General features: G+C 49.4%; 1 protein-coding gene across 1 annotated transcript in view; it reads right to left on the bottom strand.

Annotated features, from left to right (window-relative positions):
* Positions 1-23,547, bottom strand: part of ITGA11 (integrin subunit alpha 11) — a 603,504-nt gene that overhangs the window by 58,647 nt on the left and 521,310 nt on the right. Inside the window, exon 26 of the mRNA XM_078683461.1 lies at positions 21,843-21,929. Within this exon, the coding sequence (XP_078539587.1) occupies positions 21,843-21,929 (87 nt within the window). The remainder of the gene's footprint in view (positions 1-21,842; positions 21,930-23,547) is intronic.

Raw genomic sequence — 23,547 nt, 5'->3', positions numbered from 1 at the left:
GGGCCTGCATAAGCCACACATTAACTACTGCATCCCGGCCCACGCTGAGACAATCACATAGTTGTACCACAGCATTGCCAGTTTCCTTTACCATGGCCCATTGGCACTTTGGGGATGCATTATCAGGTTTGCACAAAATCTTGGGCCTGCATTAGCCACACACACACCTCCTCCAGTCTGAGCCCACTAAGCCTACACTTTGGATCAGGCTGATACAGTAAGCCTCTACCTTGTTAATTCATAGGACACATGTTGGCACATATTTGGCCATGTAAGCGATTGGTTTGGCTGGTTCCACGTGAAGGGTCCAGAAGTGGGCAGGCAATTTTAACAGCTAAAATTCAACAACAGGGGTTGACACGCAGTGGAGGGCCTGTGGCTAGGTGCTCAGGTAAGCTTTCACCTAGACAGTATTTATTTAGTTGTTTTCAGGTACTAAAGTAGGGATTCCCTTGGCAGTGTTCACATGCCAGGAAGTAAGAGCGAGGAAGGATTAGTTCCTCTAGTTGCACAACTTGTATATACAGTTGTATAGGCTGCTTGTTACAAGCTTCATAGGGTCCATCAAAGGCCAGGCACAGGGGGACGACTTGTAAAAGTGTCAAAAATGAGGAGATCCTCCACACAGTGTTTCAAGCCAACACCAGAACGCAGTTGACAGGCATAGTTGAGAGGTCATGGACTTACAATTAGGTTCCCATGGGTTTGAAAGTTACGTGTCTTTCCAGTGAGGCTAAACAGGCGAGGAGTTGGTTAGCCTACAGTAGGGTCGGCGTCAGGGGATGAGCCGCCTGGCGTGACCTTGATGGTGAATATGTCCCCAGTAGGTCTAAGGAAGGGTGTAAGGCCACATGCAAGTCAGGGGTCACCATGCCAGTGGTGTTGTTACCTAATAGGGGCTTGTTGGTTGCTGGTCAGCCAGCGGTACAGAATAGGAACAGACTGGGGGATGGCACACTAGATGGACACCTGCAAAGCACAGTTGGCAGTTAGTGGTGAAGTTCATGGACATCACTGTCACAGTTCCCTGTCCTGAGGGCGGCAGAAGTGAGAAGGAAGTTGGGTTGCGTGCCAGCTGGGCGGTGCTGAGGAAGAGAGCAGACTTGTCTTTGCCTGAGCCGAAGGAGGCCGGTGATTGCAATTGTAGTGCAATAGGTCCTTGGCGCCAATGAGAGGTGGATAGTGTCGCCCGACAATTTGGGAGTAGACTGAAGCATAGGAGAACTTGTTTCATCAGGCTCGGGTTGCTCCTTGCCAAATGCACTGTGTGCTTTGATGTAGACGGGGTTCATTTACCCGAAGCTGATATGACAATCTTTTGTTGATATAGCGGAAAGCACTAAGGGCAGCAGGTTGGACTAATAGGAAGCTAGTAGGTGGGGGGACTCTGGGGCGGCGGCGGCCACACCCAGAGCCATGGCGGTGTTACAGGGCGATCCAATGCAGAAAGGTACAGAGGGGTACCCTCTACAGGAGCACCAGTGGATGTGAGAGCAGAATTATCCCCCAGGGAGATCCACGCTGTGATGGATCCTGGAGGACCGACGGCGCCCCGTTAGTCCTTCAGGCGGTTGTAGACCTGAGCAACCGGGGGTTGCCACAACGCTCCGCCCCCCAAGGGGGGGGTGGGGGGGCGTGAGCAAGAGGCGGAATAGAGGTCCGCCGAGGGGAGGGGTTAGACCTTCCCCCGAAACTGACAACGCCCCCGCGGTTAACACCCCGGGGGGGTTATGGCTCATCAGGTGGGCGGGCCGCAAGAGGTGGCCTGCTCTGGATCGACCCGTAAGATAACCCAACATGGGCATAATGTATATGCTAATAAAACTGCAACAACTTTCTCCATCAAACATTGTGTTGTGTCGGTTATTTGTGGAGTGGTGTGTTGTATGAAGAAAGGTCTGGGGCTGGGCCGATATTGGCACTATGATTGGCTGCCCCGGGACACCAAAGGTGGCCACCTACGAGGGCGGCCACCCTTAGTGCCATAGGATGGCACGGACTCTGAGCGGTCTAGTGGTTGGGGGATCAGTGGTCCCCCCGTGATGTCACTTCCTGTATCTTGGGGGGGAGGGGTGACTATATAGCCCAGGGGGCGAGGGTCAAGCTCCCTCTTTGTTCGTTGGCAGCTGCTGGCGCTGACCCTCGCCCTCCCCTGCCTGGATCCTGAGCGGGTGACTGCCTGTTGCCTTTTCCCTCCCATCCGCTTTCCCTGCTTTCGGGCAGTAAGTGGGGGGGGGTTTGCTATTAATATTACTGTCTTTGTGTTGCAGGCGGAGTTACAGGGCGATCCAATGCAGAAAGGTACAGAGGGGTACCCTCTACAGGAGCACCGGTGGGTGCCAGAGCAGAATTATCCCCCAGGGAGATCCACGCTGTGATGGATCCTGGAGGATGGACAGTGCCCCGTTAGTCCTTCGGGCGGTTGTAGACCTGAGCAACCGGGGGTTGCCACAATGCTCCGCCCCCCGAGGGGGGGGGGGGCGTGAGCAAGGGGCGGAATAGAAAAAATAAAAATCACTTACATGTCGGCCGGCCAGCTGGCCGGGTGCCGCCTTCTTTCCATTCCCTTCCTTGCTTCTGCTGGAACAGAAAGCAGGATGGGCTACCCTGAGTCAATCACAATGATGTAATGCTGTGTTGTGATTGGTAAGCACCCACGCTCCCCTAAGCCAATCACATTGGTCTAAGAGCCATGGTTAGGCGCTCAGATGGGGAATGGAAGCCTGGGCATGTTCTCCACCCAGGCTGTAATGTAGCCTGGGTGGAGAACACGTTAAGTGTGCATGAACGTTTGCCCGGCCCCGGAGCGCCATCCAAACATTCATGCGCACTTAGGAGGGTATCACCACTCCTCCCCCTTGCGCAGCACAGGCCCACCCCACAAAACTTCCCCAACACAGTAAAATAAAATGATAGTAACATTGCGTTTTTATCATTTTATTTTTCCTTTTTTGCCGTGCTGAAAGGCAGAGGGGCGACCTTAGCGGAGGAGCCGCCCCTGCACTCACACACAAATACACATACATACATACATTCATACATACACACACGCACCAAATATCAAAAACATAAAAACTTACATTCACTGCAGCTCTCTGGGAAAGAAGCATCGGAGGTCCCAGGAGGGTTGGGACTACTGCCTTCCCTCATTGGCTAGCCTCAGGTCAGACAATGAGCTAAGGCAACAGTCTCTCACTGGTCGCAGAGTGGGATGGGGTCAGTAAGACTACTGACACCACCCCCCTCTGTGATGAGGTGTCACTGATTAACATTCGGTCCTGGGCACTTTGGGCCTAAAACTGAAGCCCCGAGACTGAAGCAATCAGTGACGGTCCCCCTCGTCACGAGGTGGAGGGCCTCAAGGCACGTTTGTCAGGCTGAGTAGGTCACACCCCCAAGGCTGTTAACCACTTCGGCGCTCATGACGAGCTCAGCTCGTCATGAGTTACGCCGCTCGCACGCTGATGACGAGCTTAGCTCGTCATGTAACGCGGCTTTTCAAAAAACGCAGCGCGCAGCGGGAAAACCGCTAGCGCGCATGCGGTTAAACCCCTCAGCTGGCAAAGTTCCGCTCAGGCAGCCAGGAGCCTGAGCATTTAGCGCATGCACAGCTCCTGGCTGCCTGGCCTGAACAGGAAGAATGTGTGTCAGGCTGACCTAAACTGTGTAGAAGCATGGAGAATGGGCCACACTAACTGAAAACACATCGGTGCTCAGTGCGTACATGCCATCAGACCCAATTCGGGCAGTAGACTCCCAGCCAAAAATTGCTTTATTTTAGCCCTATCCTGCCTGAAATTGCCTCTGCTTCAACAGAAGTTAATAGGCAAAATGCATTCCCCAGATTTTTTTTTCTCCAAAATCTCCATCGTTCCTGTTTTGAAATGTTGGCAGGTATGTGGCCAGAGACTGATGTACGTTTGCTCGAAAAACGTAAAACACAAAAAACTCCCCGATACCAGGAAGTCTGGACCCACGGGCATGGCTCTATTTTATCTTAACTCAAATTCGACAGACTTGAGACCTTGCTACCTACATTTCGAACATTACAAATTGACAAATCGAACCTCAGCCAGTGAACCACAGCATTCTGCTGACCCTTGCCTAGACAAGTCTTCAAGGTTTTACAAACTCTGCTTTAAGGAACCATCAAATTCGTATTTCAGCTTGAATAGTTATCTGTTTCCATTCTGCCACCTCATTCTAAACAGTCCTTGATAAGAGAGACCGAAGCTGATGAGGGGTTGGAGAATCTGTAGGTCCACTCTTACGGGAGACTATGAGCTCAGGAGCTCCTGATAGTCCGCCATCCGGCATATGTCAATGGTCCATAATGTCTCCATAAACCCTATGTGATTTCCCTTAAAGTGCCTGTGAATTCTTTCACACTATCTTCTAATGTACGCTGTGGCACCACATAAGTTGTACTGGCACCTTGAGTAGTTAACTGTACAATAAGTTGCCAACTGGATATGCTCAAAATTGCTGTTGGCATCAATGTTTCTCGTCCGTCTCTCTCTCTCTCTGTACTGAAACCAAAATGTCAGTGTGATGTTACACTTTGAGAATGACATCATGAGCACATGGTGGAGGGCCCTTTGTGTAACATCAATATAAACAAGCACTGGCGTTGCCAATAGGTCTCGTAGAATGCAGTGCATCCTTCTTGCTCTAGTAGGGCGATTGGGTGGTTGTTGGTAATTAGAGAGTGGCTGGAGGGAAGCCGGATGGGGGCAGGAGAGCTGAGATAGCGTGTTAGGGGAGGAGAAGCCGCAGAGCGCACGCTGGGCGAAGCCCTTAGATGTGCTGTGCGGCCGTGAATGCCAGCGTGTTAGGGGAGGAGAAGCCGCAGAGCGCACGCTGGGCGAAGCCCTTTGATGTGCTGTGCGGCCGTGAATGCGCGTGCTTGTTTGCTCACGTGATTCACGTGAACTTAAAGAAAACCGCACGAACGAAACCCTTGGTTTCACTGTTTTTTTGAGCACTTGAATTCTCGCTCCCTCACGAGACCTAAAAATGGATGTTGCAAACAGAATTCTAGAGGGGTGGTTATCAATAGTGATTGCTTTCCACCGAGGGATTCCTAATGATGTCGCAGACAATGAGAACAAAGCTGGAGTTCTCGAAAATGTAACATGCAATACAATCAGAAAACCAGTCCCACCGATGGGATGGGCCCAGACAGGAGACTAAAATTCAAAGGGCTAAGGCTCAGCGACACAGATGTGAAGTGGTCTGTCACGCCGGGAATGAGATGGGCCAAACTCCACCCAAAGGTCAACGAACAGCTGGAGGAACACTGGTGACCAGATATGCTGCTGGGTGTGACAACAAATATATGGTCTGAACGGAACTTGGGGCTAGATGTAGGTAATTGACATTTACCATTTCGAAAATACCAAATTTTACCGATTCGGTATTTTCGAATCGGTAAATGCTATGTAGATAATTTTTCGGTAAAAAATACAGAATCTTAAAGATTCGGTATTTACCGAATCGGTAATTACCGATTCGGTAAAATTGGGAAAAAGTCAAGGGTGGCAGGGTGTCACTTTGACACCCTGTTGCACCCCTGAGTAGTGCTTGTGTGCACATGTGGCACACATACATGCCCCAAGGGCATGTATGTCTGTCACATGGCACTGGTGTAAATGCACAGATTTGCATTTACATAGGAATTCGTTACTTACCACCAACTAATGGTTGGTGGTAAATAACGAATCCTTAAAGCCCAGAAGCATTTTTTGAAGTGCTTCCTACATTTCATTTGAATCGGTAAATGATGATTCGGTAAATACCAAATCGGTAAATACCGATTTGTTATTTACCGAATCGGTAAATGTGCCTCCTACATAGGAAAAATCTATTACCAGTCGGTAACAGCCGATTTCGGCCGTTACCGAACGTTAATAGCCTTGGTACATCTGGTCCTTGATTTTGAATGGAGAGAAGCAACATACCACAGTGCAGTGAAATAATTGCAGAGGAAGCTGAACGTAGCCATGGTCAAATGCTGCATGATCATGGGATGACACAACATCAAACATGGGTTCATCAACCTGAGGATGCTGAAATACTGTGCAAAGGGATCACAGTCTTCAGACAATTGCCTTTTGCCAAAGAATACAGGGCGAATGGGACACCTCTAATTCCTACTTATAATGGGGCCACTAATGGAAGTGAAATTGACTTTTTGTATTCCATCCATCGATTTAATGGAAATTATATTGGAGTATGATGTAATTCAATTGCTTCCTGCAAAAGCAATCACAATCTCCTTGCATTGGTCCTTGACTTAAATCTGTTGGGTAGTGCATGGAGATTAAAGAATTTACCATGACTAATTTGCGCAATAAAGGCATCAGGATAAAACTGGAGACATTAAATAAGGGGACCTTCGTGCATAACCTTGTAAAGGAGAACTTTCTAACCATTTTAACATTGACATCGGTGGAGGGACCTCCCAGGCTTATTATAGATACTTTTAGTGTCTTGCATGCCTCCTTGGATAAAGGTTTGAGGCTAAATAGAACATCGAAATCAATCGCTCTCGTAGACTGTGTTCAGTCATGCGTGCACTTTAGCCCACAAGAGTCTGAAATTGGCACTGTCTAATAACCCGCACTCCAGAGAAGAAATCTAGACTGCAAGCTACCCTTGAGGCTAGGAGATGTGAGTTAAGCAAGGAGGGCTGCGAGGAGTTGGCAAAGGCTGCTAGATTGAGGGACAGTGCAGCCTTTTAGAGAGGTTGTAAATCAGCCGTTCTTCACTGGGTATGAAATACGACATTGGACACAGTTATACCTGTCGAAGTTTGGATAGACCATTTTATTAGTATTTTTAATCCCGGAAACAACGATGTTGATACTTATTACAGATAAGCAGAGGGGCATATTAACAAGGCCAGGCGATAATTATCGCTAAGCGCACTTAGCACTAGGATAATTATCACAGGCCAACTCTGAATTTTATCACGGAGATATCGTGCTATCGGCAACACTTATCTCCAAAGCAATAAAATTCAGAGCGTAAGCTGCCAATTGTGAGATTATCGCTGGAAATACAGCAAAAATCCCACAAGGTTTGGCGATAGCTTGCTGATACAGATAGACATACATAGCCATGATATCCACCTTACATAGGATATCATGGCTAAGTCAGAAAAATACCAGACGTTAAAAAGAAGCGTTAACCACGGTTAGCGCTGCTTTTTTAATCTCTAACAGGGTTAGCGATATCCTTGATAATAGGAGAAATGTCGCTTAGCGACATTTCTCTGATTATTTTACACTGGAACGCCCCCTTTGCATCTCATTAGAGATGCAAAGGGAAGCGTAGAGTAAAAGGGTGCTAACATGCGAAATTGCTTGTTAGCATCCTGTTGCTGATAGGGCGCTAGTTTTATCTCTGCTTTTTTGGCTTTTAAAGCAAAAAAAAGCAGAGATAAAGCCCTTCTTGATATGCCCCATAATCCTTTAATTCGGTGCTATATGATGCCCTTAGTGAAACCATTGAGATAAAGGATGTCATTACTGCAAAATCAGAACCCTGCTGGAAAGGCACCCAGCCTTGGACGGAGTTTCTTTGGATTTAAAGATAAGATTCCACTCTGGGATCCAATTTTAACTAATGTTTTTAAGGCGTTTATAATGGGGAACATATTTCAACATGGAGCGAAGCCATAGTAGCTTCCATCTTTGAGCTCCCTTAAGATATTGGGAAGGCGCGGATGAAGGAAAATCAGGCCCTTGCCAAGAGTCAAGTATGGGTTCTGACCAGGGGTTGGCACTGTAGAACAGTGCCTGAACCTTCAGTTGATCATTGGTAAACATGTAAAGACCAAGGGCCCGATGTAGGTAGCCCTTTACCGATCGGAATCGGCCGAAAATACCGATTTTCGGCCGTTTCCGATCGGTAAAGGGCTATCGAGATGTAGGGGCACATTTTCGGTAATTTTACCGAATCGTTATCATTTCCGAATCGGTAAAGTTACCCAATCGGTAATATTTACCGATTCGGTAATGATGACGATTCGGTAGAACTACCGAAAATGCAATGTAGGTAGCCAATGTTCCATCAGCACATGGCCTACAGAATCGGTATTTTACCATGGAATACAAATCCATGGTAAAAAAACGATTCCTGTGTACATGCACATCTGTGCATGTACACATGTGCCATGTGACAGACAGACGTGCCCTTAGGGCATGTCTGTGTGCCACATTGCACACATGCCCGTTTTGGGGGTGCTAGAGGGTGTCAAAGTGACACCCCCTGCACCCTTGTGAATTCTTTAATTACCGATTCGGTAAATACCGAATCGGTAATGCCTAATCATTCCTATGGGCTTCAAAGCCCATAGGAATGAATGGGCATTACCGATTCGGTATTTACCGAATCGGTAATTAAAGAATTGTTAAGGATTCGGTAACGAATCCAGATGTTGGGACCTACATCCCATTTACCGATTTTTGAATACCGATTCGGTAGGATTCGGTATTTCAAAATCGGTAAATGGGATTTACCTACATCGGGCCCCAAGAGAGGTTCAATTCACCTCACATTTATGGACCGCTTCAGCGTCTTTGATTTGGTCAACAGAGTGGAGCTTTGGGATAGCTCGGCTAGGATGGGAATAGATCAGAAATTAGGATGTACCACCTGCGGTTGGGAATATGGAAGCATGTAATAACTGCAGCCTTACAACTCCAAAGAAAGTATGCGAGTAATAATTTATCTCCATCGTGGTGATGCAGATAAGGTAGAAGAGGCCCGAAGGATTGGGCTATGATCAATGAGCACCTCCACCCCATCCCTGTCCTCTCATGCGGCTCTGCCCCTTGTTTTTCTTCTCCTCTGGAGATGGAGCCATTGAGTCTTTCCCGGGCTGCCTCTGGGCTTATCGATTAAGAACATGATTTCAGGAGACAGTGCTGGGCTGGAAGCCTCGGAAATATTTAAGACAGATTAAATGGATTACATTGAATGCATGGCGCTGAGGACCAGGAATCCCGAAATGTTATTGGTTTGTTTAAGGAGCCAGCACCTGAGGAAAGTAATTTAAAGAAAGGAGGAGAAAGAATTACTGCCGGCCAGAGATCTGGAAATCGTGCCATAACCGCTAAGTCAACGAATATAGGCATAGATGCATCAAGGTAAAATCCGCTCGCAAAGGGGCAGATTCTCAGAATCTGCCCCTTTGCGACCGGTATTTTTGCATTTGGGATGCATCATCCCAAATGCAAAAATCGCAAATTAGGTAATCGCAAAATTGCGATTACTTGCATTTAAGGAATCTCAAATTGAGATTCCTTAAATGCAATGCATTAAAGTTTAAAAAATAGCAATTTCGCTATTAGGGCTCGCAAATTACCATGAAGTTGAACTTCATGGTAATTTGCAAACACTTTGAAAAATGCACTGAAGTGCATTTTTCACAGTTTCATGTTGCACACACACATGCCCCAAGGGCATGTGTGTGCGCAACATATGTGCACAGATCAATTCAGGGGTGCAACAGGGTGTCCTTTGGACACCCCTGCACCCTTGAAATCGCAGTCTCAATTTGTGATTCGCCAATTGCGATTTGCAAATTGAGAATGCCTTCCCATTCATTCCAATGGGCCTCTAGGCCCATAGGAATGAATGGGGAGGTATTCCTTAATTGCGACTCGCAATTTGCGAGTCGCAATTAAGGAATTTTAAGAAATCGCTATTTTTTAAGTGATTTCTTCATGCACAGCATTTTGCTATTCCTTATTAGCGAATCGTTATTTTTCGCTATTAAGGAATAGCAAAATGGGTTCTTGATGCATCTGGGGGTAAGTCCTAGTAGCTTGTGTCCATCTGAGTGCGAGGTTCCTGGGTGTGCGCCCAACTGAACGTGAAGTACTAGCAGCCTGTGCACATCTGGGTTTAAATTACAGCAGGTCTGTTAATCTGAGCCATAGGTGCTGCAGGCCTGTGCACATCAGGTAAGCCTCCAAACTCAAAACAAGTAAGCCTCCAAACTCAATTTATTTCTCCCGCCCTATCTGGATATGCGTCTCTGTAACGCCTACCGCATCTCACACAGAGAGGGCTGTTCACCGCTGATCACAGCTCAGCAACGAGCCGCTCTTCCAATTGCCCCCAAAAATCTATCAGCGTCCCGTGCTGAACTTTACAACTACCCCGAAATGGAATTGCCATGATTTTTCCTCCTCGCTTTTGCCCAAAATGGCCGAGCCACAAAATATCTAAACAACAGCTCTTCCCTAGCCTCTGGTCAGTCCCAGCTTCTTCTTTGTCTCCCAAATCATAACAAAAGAAATAGGACTACTCCCCTCTACCTCCCTCTTACTATTGAAACAGGACTACTCGCCCCCTCCCACATTCCTGACCTACTCATCAGAAGTGAAACAGGACTTATCCCCTCATCCCACAAAGGATTGAGATAGCGAAATAGGACAACTCCACACACCCTTATCATGGAAACAGACAAAGGACTACACAGACACTACCTTCTCCCCTCTAAGATGTCGGCCATCTTGGACTAGTCCCCGACTAATCTTAGACTAGCCTCTAGGCAGGCAATCTTGGAACACTCTTTAGCTGCTACTACCCCATCTAACCACTCTCTTCCCTCCCTAAGCATCGGCCCTCTTTAACCAGTACCCAGTACTGACTAGTCTTAGGATAGCCCCTCCGCAGACTTCCCTAACGCACTCTCTACAGCGGCTACCTCACCCCTACAGCTCTACACTTTCACAGCACTTCACCTACGCCACACTTCCCACCATGGAACTCTCCGGCACCCACACATACTCAATTAGCTACCCCCCCAAGCTCTCAAAAAAATCTGCCAAAACCTTCAAACACAACTTTCTGAAATCCTACCCAGAAACCCCCTTTGCAGATCCTTACTTCTCACCCATTTATGGACGCATGACCACCGACTTCATCTTCTACACTAAACGCAGAGCACAATGGAGGAAAGCCTTCCTTGCCTTACTCACGGTCTCCTCTACGAGGATGTCCGCACATGGTCTTTAATGTCTATTACTCCATCACAATCCTTCCAAGCGTCAGCAACCATCACTATCTACAATAATGGTACTATTTCCCATCATTAAAGAGTGGGTAGCCAATCCACCAACTCCTTCCCAACCCACCCCCACTCCCAACACCCAATCCATTGCTTCTTCCACTCAGTCTCACACCCTCCCTCCCCCAACTCTCTTGACTTATGGATGCCCAGAACCGCACGCCACCCTCAACCACTCTACCTCACCCTACCCGCATACCCTTTCTACAGCTAGCCACCCCCTCTCTATCACCTCCCCACCGCCTCTCTCACCCAACCCCCCTCCTCTATCACCTCCCTACCGCCTCTCACATCCAGCCCTCTTCACCACCCCTCCTCCTCTCTCACCTAATCCCCTCTCCCTCGCCCACATCACCACCCCCCCTCCTACCACACCTTGCCCCCCTCACTCACACCCCACTTTCCTTCACCGTTAGCCACCTCTCCCATACCACCCCTAGCACCCCCCCTCCGATACCACCTGGAGTCCCCCTTCCTCCTTTACCACCCTACCCCACCTTGTCACTTCCCCCACACCCCAAAACGACAGTCACCACTGAAACCCTCACCTCACCTCCTCTTTCTCCTCCACCCACCCTAACTTCCCCCACATCCACGCCCAACTCATACCCAACATTCTACCCACCCCTCACCCATACCCTTTCCACGCCTTTTTCAGCTCTCACACCGAACCAAGTCAACTCTCCCCAACCTACACCTGGCTCTACTACCCCCACTCGTACTGTTCCTAACTTCACTCTTGACAAGATTATGTCCACCCTTCACCAGATTAAAAACTAGCTTCAAACTTTCAAAGAACTGTTCTCAAGTCAACTGAAACTCCCCTCTCCACCTAGTTCCCTGCTACCCCGCAAGCACTCCACCCCTCCCACACGCTTATACAAACACAACCCCCTTTACTGGAGTTCTACCCCTGCCCATAATTCTTCCAGCCGCCCTCACCGATGCATCAATCCTCTGACACGGTATAACATACGTTCCCTCTTACACTCTTACGCAACCACTCCCACGACCCACATTTTTTTGCAAAAACAATTTTTATTGGCGTTTCAGAGAAAGACATTCAAGATACTGGTCATTGTTTACATGCACACTGAAGAGTGTAGGAAGATGAGTCTTTTCTGAGAACATACCATTTAGAAAAACAATCCCACAACCGGTCCCTCCCTGGATCCCACCCCCCTAGTCAGTGTGCCAGTGTCCTCCGTCCAACAGTTAATGCTCCACAATCCCTCCCTCCTTCCGGGCAATTGAAGGGGAGGTAGATGATGCTTCCCAGTGGGGGGCCTGAACCCTCACAACCTTTGTCTTTATTCATGGCAGGTGTGTGTCGTATCCGGAACAGGGAACCTCACCCCTACAGCCCCCTATGGCGTCGGCGCCTCACTATCCTCCTCCCGGTCGCCCTCAGGGAGTCGCAGCTCGGCCACAAGGGCCTCCCACGCTCTGGCTGTGTCCAGTGCCCTGTCAGTATCTAGTCGCCTGGCCTGTTGCAGCTGCAGTGCGCCCTCTGCCGTAGCCCACTTCTCCAGTGTAGATCGCCAGCGCAAGTAGCTGGGGCCCTGGCTGGATTTCCAGTGCATGGTAATTTCCCGTTTGGCCAATATCAGGCCCAAATCGAAGAATTTGCTGGTGACGCGGGTGCGGGGGGTATGAGGGAACCACAACAGCAAGCACACGCCCATATCTGCTCCAATATTCCGATCCGTGACAGCATTCAGGCAGGCCATCACCGCCTCCCAGTAATCGGTCAGCTTCACACACGCCCAGAACATATGGGCGAAATCCGCCTCCTCCATACCACATCTAGGGCAGAGCGAAGGCGCGCCCTCAAAGTACTGCGAGATCTTGACCGGTGTCAGGTAAGCTCGGTGAAGAGAGAAGAATTGGATCATCTGGAACCTGGCATTCCTCGTGCCTTTCCATGCACGCCGCAAAAGCTGCGGCCAAGTCGTGTCGGGAATCGGTCGACCAATATCCGCTTCCCATTTGGCTCTCAGTCCGTCCAGGGGCTGCAGCGTCGCCGACGACAGCCTCCGGTATAGACAGGTGACGGCCTTGTAAGTACCAGCCGCCATAACCACATACTGACAACTCTCAGACGTGGGCGGTTCAGAGAGGCCCTTCCTCCAGTGGCGCTGGATGCTAGCCACGAGCGAGGCGTGCAACAGGTAATCCCCCCTCGGGAGGTCGTAGACATCACGCAGCTCCTGGAATGACAGCAGCGATCCCTCCTTGTACAGATCACCGACCATTTGCAGGCCTAGGTCCTCCCAGGTCGCCAAAGCTGACCAATCCCCTCCATGCGGGAAGGCAGTGCACATCCCCAGTGGGATTTCCGGGGCATATGGGCGAGCGACGCCGGCTCGTCTATGGCACCGCAGCCAGCAATTGCGGATCGTCCGTTCCTCGCTGGAGAGTAGGGAAAGGTCCAGCTTCTGGGCCAGTATAACGAAGGACATGACATGTCTCGGAAGGAAGCCGCCTGCAGCCCCCTCCGGTCCTCTGAATTTAAGAGCCACTTCCTGAGTAAGCCATTGCAGCTGGGCCGCTAAGTAGTACCATTCAAAGTCAGGGGCGGCTAGTCCCCCGTCCGACCTAGGGCGCATCAGTGTGGTCAGCGCTACTCGCCTCCTGCCCGCACCCCAAAGGAACTCGGTGACCAAGGATCGCAACCTGGCGAACACGGAAGCCGGGATCCAGACTGGTAGAGTGCGAAACAAATATAAGAGGTGGGGCAGCGCCACCATTTTGAGTAACGCCACTCGCCCCGCGATCCACTCCCACGACCCACATAACCACCACACACCTTCCCATCCCCACCATCCACTCCAACCTGCACAGGCCCCCCACCCAAATTAATAGAGGCACCATCTCTAACAAACTGAAAAGGTCACCCTCACTCTGGACCCCTCCGCCTCCCTCATCAGCCCACGGCTCAAATGCACACTACTTAACTGCAGATCAGCCCCCAGACCCGCATCTGACATAGCCGACCTCATTATCGCACATGACCTAGACCTTACCATACTCACCGAAATCTGGTTAACAGAATCCTCATCCCCCCTCATCGACATTCTAGTTCCCCCTAACTATCACATCATCAGATTAGACAGGACCGGCAGGACAGGAGGTGGAATAGCATGTATTCACCGGAGTAACCTTTCAGTATCTAGAGCCATCTCCCCTACATTCTCCTCCTGTGAACACATCTGCCTCGACGTCAACAGTGAGGGCAATCCAGTATGCTCTCTACATATCATTTACCACCCACCAGGAGACAACCTCACCTTCACTGAACACCTCATGGACATGATCACAACTAACTGGGGTCGACATAATACACAAATATTCCTTGGTGATTTCAACCTTCACTGGAATGATCACAACGACTCGGTGGTTAACAATCTCAAAAAACTTCCTCAACACCTTAGACCTCACCCAAATCTGCAACAGCCCCACTCACGACAAAGGCTCTATCCTGGACCTCATTATTTCCAAAGGTGACACCACCCAACTTGACTCAATCCGACCTTGTGACTGGTCCGACCACTACATTATCACATTTTTCATCAATGAACATGTGAAACTTTACCCAGCCCATTCCACCAAACCCAAGGTATGGAAAAGAGACTTGAGGAACCTCAATCCCATCTCCTCACCATCGCCCAGCTACAACCTACTCATACCCCCTATTTGCAATGACGACGTTCAGGCTCTTACCGATCATTACCTCAACTCAATGACTACGATAGTCAACGAAGTTGCCCCCCTTCAGCTAAAGAGAACCTGCTCCAAAAGCTCAAAACCATGGTACGACGGTCTGCTTAACAAGGATAGACGAGACATGAGACTAGCAGAACGCAATTGGAGATCCATCCTATCAGCTATGCACCTCAATACTCTGAAGAAAAAAAGAAATGCTTACTTCAGGAAAATCAAACGAACGAAAGCGGACTTCTTTAGCCATCAACTAGACCAAGCAAAAAAACGACCAAAAAAACTATTTGAACTCATCAAAACTCAATCCAAAGATGAACCACAGCGAGTACATAACATAACCAGCACGCTACCATCCTGCGAAGAATTCTCTCGCTTCTTCAATCTAAAAACAGTTAACATCAAGAAGGATCTCCTCACGGATCTAAATCTATACTCCAACGCCCTCAGCAAAACACACATCAAACTAAAAAACAATGCTACTTGGGCATCTTTTGATACAGACACGGAAGAATCTATAGGCATGATTCTAAGTACCCTGAAGCCCTTCAATCACCTATCGGATCCTCTACCTGCAAATGCTGGAAAAGACCTTCTCCCATTGCTTATCCCGCTCTGGACCAAAATCATTAATAGTTCTCTTCAACAAGGAACTATCCCGGACTCCCTCAAAGTAGGACAAGTATCGCCCATACTAAAGAAACCCACAGCTGACCCTACTGACCTCAATAACTATCATCCCATATCCAATATCCCTACCTTAGCTAAACTTTTAGAAAAATGTGTTCACCTCCAACTGACAAAACACATTGATCACTTTGACCTTCTTAACCGACACCAATCCGGCTTCCGTGCAGGTCACAGCACAGAATCAGCCATGACTCACATAATTGATGACGCACTCCAAATTCTAGACGAAAACGGCTCCTGCCTCCTCATTCTGCTTGACCTCTCATCTGCATTTGACACGGTCAAACACGAGAACTTACTCGATCTGTTGAATATCAGAATGGGTATTTCTGTGACAGTACTCAAATGGTTCACCTCCTTCCTTCATAACCGGACTCAGATATTCAAAACTAATAACACTATGTCCACACCTACTCCAGTAACACTAGTTGTACCGCAAGGATCCTCCCTTTCACCAACCCTGTTCAACCTAGTCATGGAGCCACTCACCGCACTGATTCATGCCTCTAATGTGCAATTCCACATGTATGCGGATGATACCCAACTCTACCTCAAACTACAATCCCCTGAAGACCTCAAACTTCTCAACTCAACACTTAAGGACACACAGACATGGTTGGCAGAGAACCATCTCAAACTTAATGCTCTGAAAACAGAATTCCTCCTAATAGCACCCCCCTCCAAAATTCCCATCGTCCAGGATTGGCTGAAACACCTCACTGCATTCAACGTCCAACCTATCATAGTAGACTCAGCAAAATCCTTAGGTATCACCCTTGACTCCAATCTCAATATGCAACGACATATCAGCAATGCAACCAAGGGAGCTAATTTCCAAATTAATACCTTGAGAAAGCTGAAACCCTTCCTCCCAGCCGACGACTTTAGAACCGCAGTCCAAGCGCTAGTTATCCCTCGGATTGACTATGGAAGTGCCTCCCTCTGCGGTCTCCCACTATCAACAACCGCACCACTAAGAGCCTCTATCAATGCTGCAGCAAGACTCATAACTGGATCAAAAAAACGCTCACACATATCTCCTGACTTAAAATCTCTTAACTGGCTACCGCTCGAAGCCAGAATACACCTGAAAATCGCATGCATTACTCACAAGGCCTTAAATCATAGCTCGTACATTTTACATTTACATTTACATTTACATTGCTCAGAAATTGACAATCTCAGGAGGCTCAAGAGCCACAAGAAGCGCAGAAACTCTCCTTCTGAAACCACAAAGATTCAACAAGAAAAAAACGTACAAGCGTTCCTTTTAAGGGATGGCCCCCAGGATCTGGAATGTCCTCCCTCCAGAAACTAGACTCATCTCATCCCCTGCATCCTTCAAAAAAGAAGTCGAAGCGATCCTCATGGCTAAATTCACTTGAACTTAAACTATGCAAATACTGCTTGCCTATGTTTCTCCACCTTGTATTTCAGTGCCTGATTCGACCACAAAAGCAAAATCACACTCTACTACCATGCATGGTTTGCCTCTTTGCACAAACTGCCTTTTTATGTTTTTCTGTCTTTTGTCCTCCTTTCATATGTATGTAAAGCGCTCTGATATCTGTAATGATCATGTTCGCGCTATACAAAACTCTGAAAATAAATAAATTAAAATAAAATTAAAATAAATAAAGTACTAAAGTCTGCTGTGTGTAGCCCTACAAAGTGAGTACCTAGGTTCTGCCATATTGGAATTAATGTTTATTTATTGAGTGGTGAGAGATATGCATTAGGGAAGAGTATGGGCCCACTGCTCCACAGTCACACTAGCTTAAGGAGGTATTCTACTCCCCAACCCACAATCTTTTCTTTCAATTCTGGAAGCGCACCAGAAGAAGTGAAACACATGTTGGCTGCTCAGTCTCTAAATCAGTGAGTATTTAATAAATCAGTGATCTTTTTGAAAGCACAAATGATGTATTGTATTGAATATAAGATTGACTGTTTGAAAAAAAAAAAAATCTTGTGAAATGTACTGAAGCGTGTTTAGCATTAAATCAACAAAGTACTAGAAGTCTGTGCCTAGCAGAGTGTGAAGTACTGCTGGGCTGTTCACTTCTCGAAATAAAGTACTACAGGTCAGAGCCTGTCTGAGGTACTGCAAGTCTGTGTCCCTTGACCTTGCCAGGTAGGTCGCTGCCCCCCCCCGCTGCAGCTCCACCAGCGCCTGTGCCTTGCATCCTGGATTTGCTGACCATTCCTCGGCGTTGTTTTCCTCACCCCTCCCCCGTGCCCATTGCTCTCTTTTCCGCCGCTGCTGCCCCTGCGGCCCAGCCCCCTGCGCCCATTTGATCCCCTGCCTCCCGCCTCCCAGCTGCTCCTCCCTCCCAGCTCCCCCTCTAAATGGCAGCAGCTGCGCGCCGAAGGCAAGCCCGTCTGCGCCCGTCCGCGCCTGGACCGCGCCCAGCGCCAGAACCCCCAGACCCTGCGAACGCCACGAAACCAGACTCCACTACGATGCCAGCAACCTCCACGCACTCAACACTGGCTGAAACCACACCTGCTTCCAGGCCAGCTCGAAACGGACCCACGGACCCTTCTCCTGTCGCACCTGCAGCTTCACCTGCGACAGAACCACCAAACCTCCAAGGACTGGACCCAACCACCTCCGCTGCATACTCCTCAACACCAGCTCCGCACGCAAACACGCCGTCGAGCTCTGGGATATGCTCGACACCTCCACCCCAGACATTGCCTTCCTGACCGAGACCTGGTGGAACGACTCCTCGGCGTCCGACATCGCCATAGCCATCCCAGGCGGCTACAAAATCACCCGCAGGTATCGCGCCACCGAAACCGGAGGAGGAATAGCCATCGTCCACAAGTCCACCCTCAAGGTCGCCACCCACGCAGATGACACCCTCAACACCGCCGAACACCTGCACTTCCGGATCCACACTGACCCCAACACCACCCTCAGAGGAACACTCATCTACAAACCCTTCCGACCCCGGGCTCAGTTCAGCAACTCCATCACCGACCTCACCAGCACCCAAGCACTCACTTCCATGGACTACATCCTCCTCGGGGACCTGAACTTCCACCTCGAACACAACGACGCCAACTCCGCCACCCTGATCGACAACCTTGCCAACCTCGGCCTCAAACAACTCGTCACCGCAACCACCCACCCCGCCGGCCACACGCTGGACCCCGTCTTCTCCACAGGCACCCACGTCGCCTTCGACATCACCACCGAACTCCACTGGACCGACCACCGCTGCATTCATTTCACCTTCAAGAAACCAACCACACACCACCGCACCCAACAGCTGCCTCGCCACAAAGTCACCGAAGACCGGCTGATCACCACCCTCGCCCAGAACCCACTCACCGACCCCACCAACCCAGACGCCGCAGCCCGCAACCTCAGACAGTGGATCGACGACTGCGCCAACACCCTCGCCCCACTCAAGAAACCCTCCAACAGCCACTCCAGCAAGAGAGCCACCTGGTTCACCGACAAGCTCCGGACTTCCAAACGCGCACGCCGGAAACTGGAGAAAATATAGCTCCACAAACACACACCGGACAACCAAGCAGCCCACAAGGACACCACCCGCAGACATCACCACATCATCAGATTAGCGAAGAGATCCTCCTTCAAAGACCGCTTGGACAACAACGCACACGACAGCAAAGAGCTCTTCAGCATCGTAAAAGAACTCTCCAACCCCAGCGCCAACAACATCCCGCCCTCACAAGAACTGTGCGACTCACTAGCCATCTTCTTCTACCGCAAGATTGCTGACATCCACGACAGCTTCAACACCACAACCGTCCCGACTACGCCAGACACCACCTCCCCTGTGAACACCACCAGTGCCATCCGCCTGACCTCCTGGTCCAACGTCAACATCGACGAGACACGCAAGGTCATGAACTCCATCCACTCAGGATCTTCGTCAGATCCGTGCCCACACCACGTATTCAATAAAGCAGACGCAGCCATTGCACCCCAACTACGGAAGGTCATCAACATCTCCATCGAAACTGCAACATTTCCGGAAAGCTGGAAGCACGCCGAAATCAATGGCCTCCTCAAGAAGCCCAAGGTGGACCCCAAGGACCTCAAGAACTTCCGGCCCATCTCCCTGCTCCTGTTCCCGGCAAAGGTCATTGAGAAAATCGTCAACAGGCAATTGGCCTGCTACCTGGAAGACAACAACATCTTGGACCCGCCCCAATCCGGAATAAGACGAAACTACAGCACCGAGACAGCTGTCATCGCCGCCACAGACGACATCAGGCGCCAACTAGACAACGGAAAAACATCAGCCCTCATCCTCCTGGACCTGTTGGCCGCCTTCGACAGGGTCTGCCATCGCACTCTAAAGACACGCCTCCTAGAAGTCGGAATCCAAGAGAAGGCCCTTGACTGAACCACGTCCTTCCTCTCCGGCAGAACCCAGAGCGTCCGCCTCCCACCCTTCTGATCCGAAGCCACCGGCATCATCTGCGGTGTCCCCCAGGGCTCATCCCTCAGCCCGACGCTGTTCAGCCTCTAAATGGCCCTCCTCGCACAAGTGGCCCGCCAGCACGACCTCAACATCATCTCCTACGCCGACGACACCCAGCTCATCCTCTCCCTCACCAAGGACCCGCACACCGCCAAAACCAACCTCCATGAGGGAATGAAGGCCGTCGCCGACTGGATGAGGAGCAACCGTCTGAAGCTGAACTCGGACAAGACGGAGGTACTCATCCTCGGACCCACCCCCTCAGCCTGGGACGACTCCTGGTGGCCGACCACACTGGGAACAGCACCAACAACCACCGACCATGCATGCAACCTAGGATTCATCCTCGACTCCTCCCTCTCCATGGCTAAGGTCAGGTCAACGCCGTCTCCTCCTCCTGCTACAACACCCTCCGCATGCTCCGCAGGATCTACAAGTGGATCCCGACCAAAACAAGAAGAACAGTGACACAGGCCCTCGTCAGCAGCTGACTGGACTACGGCAAAGCACTCTATGCAGGAATCCCAGCCAAACACCTACGACGACAACAACGCATCAAAACGCCCGACTGATCGTCAACGTCCCCCGCCGCAGCCACATCACCCCCCACCTGAGAGACCTACACTGGCCCCCCGTCGACAAGAGGATCACCTTCAAGCTCCTCACCCACGCACTCAAAGCACTCCACAACGCCGGACCAGCCTACCTTAACAGCAGACTCAGCTTCTACTCCCCCACCCGCCAGCTCCGCTCCTCCAGCCTTGCCCTCGCCGCTGTCCCCCGCATGCAACGAATGAGCTCCGGCGGCAGATCCTTCTCCTACCTCGCCGCCAAGACCTGGAACACCCTCCCTACCCTTATACGGCAGACCGAAGGCCTACTCGCCTTCAGAAGACTCCTCAAGACCTGACTCTTCGAGCAGTAGCAGCACGCTCCCCAACCCCCTCCCCTCAGTGCCTTGAGACCCTCACGTGTAAGTAGCGCGCTCTACAAGTACTCTGATTGATTGATTGATCGATTGCCTATCATAGTTTATTATTGCAGATCTTTGCCATCAAGTATAAAGTACTGCAGGTCTGTACCCATATGAGTTTGAAGCATTTTAGGGTGGGTCCATCTACTTCTTCTCAATCAATTATAAGGTAGGGTAGGTGTGTACGTTTGAGTATGACGTATTGGACCCTTCTAAATATAAAGTAATGTGGGTTTGTGCCTATCGCTCGATAGGTACTGCAGGTTTGTGCCTAACTGACACTGAAGTACTGCAGGCCTGTTTTCATATACTTGTAAAGTAGTGAAGGGTGTTCCTATTTGAGTATGAAACACTGGAAGTCTGTGGGTCTGTGCTTATCTGCTTGATGGGTACAGCAGCTGTGTCTATCCAAGTGTAAACAACTGCTAGTCTTAGCCCATTTGAGTAGGAAGTACTGCATGACTGTGCATCTTTGAATATACAGGTCTGCAAATGTGAGTGCATAGGAGTATTAAATATTTCAGGCCTTTGGCAGTCTGAGCATGAAGTACTGCATCTCTTAAGTATGTAGTACTGCAGGTCTGCACACCCACAGTGCATGGTATTTTGCAGGTCTATGCTTATTTGAGAATAATGTACTGCAGCTATGTGCCCATCCGAGTATGAAGGTCTCAGGTCGGTGACCATGTAAATATGCAGTGCTGCACGCAAGTTGATGCTCACATCAGTGTGGAGTAACGCAGGTTGGGGGCACTGTGTGTAGGTAGTACCGCCTGTCTAAGTGCCTCTTAGTATAAGCCCCAGCATGCCATATCCTAAGTATATTACATGTTTTTTTAAATTGAGCTCATACTGAGCACACAGTAACTATTAACCAAGAGGAAAGACTGAATAGAAGGTACTTCACCAGTTGTTGATGAGAGCTCAGGTCTTCCTCGGTGGGATAGCGCTGATATTCTGTGTTGTTTCCCCAGATATTGCAGGTGATGTTCTCCTGTGAATAGAAACACATAAGCGCCGATAAAACATATACCTTATGCGCTCTACCTATTCTCCAGGGCTCACCAACACGAGTGCACTTCTAGGCCAGATACATGAGGTGTATACCTCAGCGTTATCTCTACTGTGGGGCTCTCAAGAGCCTGTCTCCCGGGCTCCCCTATAGAAGTGCATTTCAGGCCCTGATACATCAGGTGTATACCTCCGCGATAGCCCCATTGTGAGGCTCTCAAGAGCCTGTCTCCCGGGCTCCCCTATAGAAGTGCATTTCTAGGCCAGATACATGAGGGGTATACCTCAGCGATAGCCCCATTGTGATGCTCTCAAGAGCCTGTCTCCAGAGGTCCCCTATAGAAGTGCACATCTAGGCCTGATACATGAGGTGTATACCTCAGCGTTATCTCTACTGTGGGGCTCTCAAGAGCCTGTCTCCAGAGCTCCCCTATAGAAGTGCATTTCAGGGCCTGATACATCAGGTGTATACCTCCGCGATAGCCCCATTGTGAGGCTCTCAAGAGCCTGTCTCCAGAGGTCCCCTATAGAAGTGCACATCTAGGCCTGATACATGAGGTGTATACCTCAGCGTTATCTCTACTGTGGGGCTCTCAAGAGGCTGTCTCCAGAGCTCCCCTATAGAAGTGCATTTCAGGGCCTGATACATGAGGTGTGTACCTCAGCGTTATCCCTACTGTGGGGCTCTCAAGAGCCTGTCTCCAGAGCTCCCCTATAGGAGTGCACTAAGTTAGTTCAAACCTACCCACACTAACATACCCTTGTTACCAAGATTTGGCATTCCCTAGTTACCAGGATTCCACATGCACTTATAGGTGTAATACATGAGTTGCATGTCTCAAAGCTTCCGCTTTTGCAACACACTCTTGGGTGTGGTACTGCAGCAGTGTGTCTCAGGAGTTGCACTTATAGAATTCCACATGAACTCACATTTCACCAGCCCTCCAATCATAGTACTGGATGCCTCTTGATAGACATATTCCTTTTCACATTCTACGGTCACCTACAATCTCAGAGTACCAATCAAGATTTGGGAACAACAGACTCACTGGTGTGGAGCCAATGGAGGTCGCCTTGTGAGTTACAGGATAATCTGAGCCAGTTTGAACTAGAAAAGAATGGGTGGAGCCGAGGAAAACTGTTTTTCATTCGATAATGTAATGCAGAAATGCACAGATGAGATTCTTGGCCTCTGGAATTTTCCAAAAGTAAATTTGTGAGGAATCTGATCTAAAGCACGTGTGGGAACAACCCTCGGTTTGTAAGGATTAGAGAGTTATATATCAGCATTTTGCAAAGGTAATAGCGCGATCAGCATTGTGGGGGAGTCTAAGAATAAAACCCAATGCAAATTAAGTTTAATGAGGAAAAAGAACTGTCAGATACAGCCTTACTCGCCAACACAACATGGAAAGAGAAATGTCGGTTTTATGTTGTATGTCGAGTGGATAAATGTCGTTACCTGACACATAGCAGCCTTTGTGCAAATCCACTATGGTTGCTATTGTAGCATTTGCACCTAGATTCACAAATGAGGAGCATATTCAGCTAGATTCATGAAAGGAAATTGCGCTCGCAAAGGGCCAGATTCTGAGAATCTG

Source organism: Lissotriton helveticus, chromosome 3_1 (assembly GCF_964261635.1).
Source record: "Lissotriton helveticus chromosome 3_1, aLisHel1.1, whole genome shotgun sequence".
Classification (NCBI taxonomy): domain Eukaryota; kingdom Metazoa; phylum Chordata; class Amphibia; order Caudata; family Salamandridae; genus Lissotriton; species Lissotriton helveticus.
This window is presented reverse-complemented; position numbering and strand designations above follow the sequence as displayed.